At 44.9% G+C, this 2,173-nt stretch overlaps 1 protein-coding gene across 1 annotated transcript in view; it reads left to right on the forward strand.

Annotated features, from left to right (window-relative positions):
- SOS2 (SOS Ras/Rho guanine nucleotide exchange factor 2) overlaps nucleotides 1–1,677 on the forward strand; it is a 46,637-nt gene extending 44,960 nt beyond the window's left edge. Inside the window, exon 24 of the mRNA XM_009289904.1 lies at nucleotides 21–1,677. Coding sequence (XP_009288179.1) covers nucleotides 21–428 — 408 coding nt within the window. The 3' untranslated portion in view covers nucleotides 429–1,677. The remainder of the gene's footprint in view (nucleotides 1–20) is intronic.
- Nucleotides 1,678–2,173: the final 496 nt, after the last annotated feature.

Consider the following 2,173-nt stretch of genomic DNA (forward strand, 5'->3'; position numbering starts at 1 on the left):
CTTACACTACCCCCTTTGACCAGCCGCTGCACAGTCCTCCTCCTCCACCCCCCCGGGACCCTCTTCCTGATACTCCACCGCCGGTACCGCTCCGGCCGCCCGAACACTTTATCAACTGCCCTCTAAACCTCCAGCCGCCGCCGGTGGGACGCTTGCACAGAGATCCCGACTGGTTCAGGGAGGCGAGCACAGGCCCCAGCTCTCCCGGCACTCCTCCCAGCACGCCCTCTCCCAGGGTACTGCGCCGCTGCTGCGTGATCAGCGCGAGTCACAACAACCTGGTCCACCCGCCTGCGCCCCCGGTCCCGCCCCGGCACAATTCGAGCCCTCAGTTACCAAAACTGCCACCAAAGACTTACAAAAGGGAGCTCTCCCACCCTCCTTTGCACAGACTGTCTTTGCTAGAAAATGCGGAAACTCCTCAATGACCTTAGCCATAGTAGTCATTGACACTGGAATAGTATTTGTAAAGTTCCTTTTTTTATTTATTCAAAAAAGGCAGTGTATTCTAGTACTTTCGCAAATTATGCTCTTAAAGTGCTGCTGATCAAAAAAAGAAAAGAAATTTAAATTGGAAAAATAAGACTACACACACTCTAGCCTGCGTCTGCTCGACAGCATTACCCTCAGGTGATCAGCAGCATTGCCTTGTTTCACATCCTCAGTGCCGACAGTTATGCCAGTATACAAAATAGCTCTTTTGCACTGTAAACTACACTAAATGAATTTAAACTGACATCATTTAATTGCACTGAGCCAAAAAAGGGTGCGTCTGTGGAATTTTTTCAAATTTGAGCACTAGTGGCCTTTTTTTTTAATTAAAAAAAAGAACAATGGGATGATTACACAACATGAGGATATACAGTGTTACCGATTTTAAACCTCTGGCCACTTGCCTTCTAGCTTGGTGTAAGCTTGGAGGTTCACGAGTGACAGCTACTGTTCCCACATATTTTAATGCCATGTCTTAATTGCCATTGATTTGCTGCTGAAGACAAAAAAGAAAAATGGGTTGAAATCTAAATACCAAAATACTCCGTTGGTCTTGATTATTTTGAGAAAGGATGGACAAGGACTACCTGTCTCGGATGTTGGAAAGGATCCCTAGTACTTAGCATGCATCTTGTTCAGATGTGCCTTTTTGTTTTGGTAGGCGAAGATGTCTTAAGCTAAAGAGTTGTCTACTGTTCTGGAGAACAAAGCTATATGCCATGTATGTACAATTGTTTATATTGTATATTTACAGATAATGCTAATAACCTGCATAAGTTTAAGTGACTTGAGGCCTATAATACAGTCTGCTACTCTTGCAATCTTACACGGTCAGAAGTGTTTCCTCTGGCTTAGGAACAGTCTTGCCTTCCAAACCTAATAACTTCCTTTAGATCTCACTTAACTTAATCGTGAATCCATTTTGGAAATTGGTAGCATTTAAACCAGCAAACACTTAAAGCTTTATTAAACTTTTTAAACTGATAAGTGAATGGAACTTTTATTTGCCAGTTGAACTACTGGTTTGAACTGGTGTGAGAGTGAGTCTGTTTTACTGGTAGTACTGTAGCAGCATTTATAAAGTGGCCAGAAGCCACATTTTATTTACTGGTCTGTGGCCTTTTACTGTGCTTTGTATCAGAGTTCTTAACAAGATTAATAAATCACCCCAGTCTTAATTTTTAAGAGCTTGAGCAGTGCGTGTTCCTTGTAAGGACAAGGTTGGGAATTGGATTTAGTAAGTCTTCGGCAATACAAAATGCACCAATTTTCCATACTGCTATTCTCGGCTTTGGTTGTCCTTCGGTCTGCAGTTGGGCCTGATACACGACAGCTCCCTGGGAGTTTAACCTTTCCCTCCACCTACTAACCCATCGGAAGCCTCAGCCCCTCTAGATGGAGAAGTGGTTTCCATTTTTTCTGGCTCCTGTCTGGAGGAAGAGCACTGTGGTGGGATTTGCAGCGGCTCAGGCTTCCAAGTTGCACTCTGGCTTTCCATCAGCCTGCCTATATTGCTCCCACCGTCTCAGGCATTCCCTCTGGAAAAGGAGAGGAGATAAGCCTGGGGAAGGGTGCTAATTTTCTTCTCCTGGGAAAATGTGTCTTGCCATCTGCCTCTTGGATGTTCTTCTCCTACTGCCTGTCCCCTCGATGCTCCTTTCCTGAGGAAGAAGAGAGGGGT

The sequence above is a fragment of the Aptenodytes forsteri genome, unplaced genomic scaffold (genome assembly GCF_000699145.1).
Source record: "Aptenodytes forsteri isolate BGI_AS27 unplaced genomic scaffold, ASM69914v1 Scaffold76, whole genome shotgun sequence".
In the NCBI taxonomy this organism is placed as follows: domain Eukaryota; kingdom Metazoa; phylum Chordata; class Aves; order Sphenisciformes; family Spheniscidae; genus Aptenodytes; species Aptenodytes forsteri.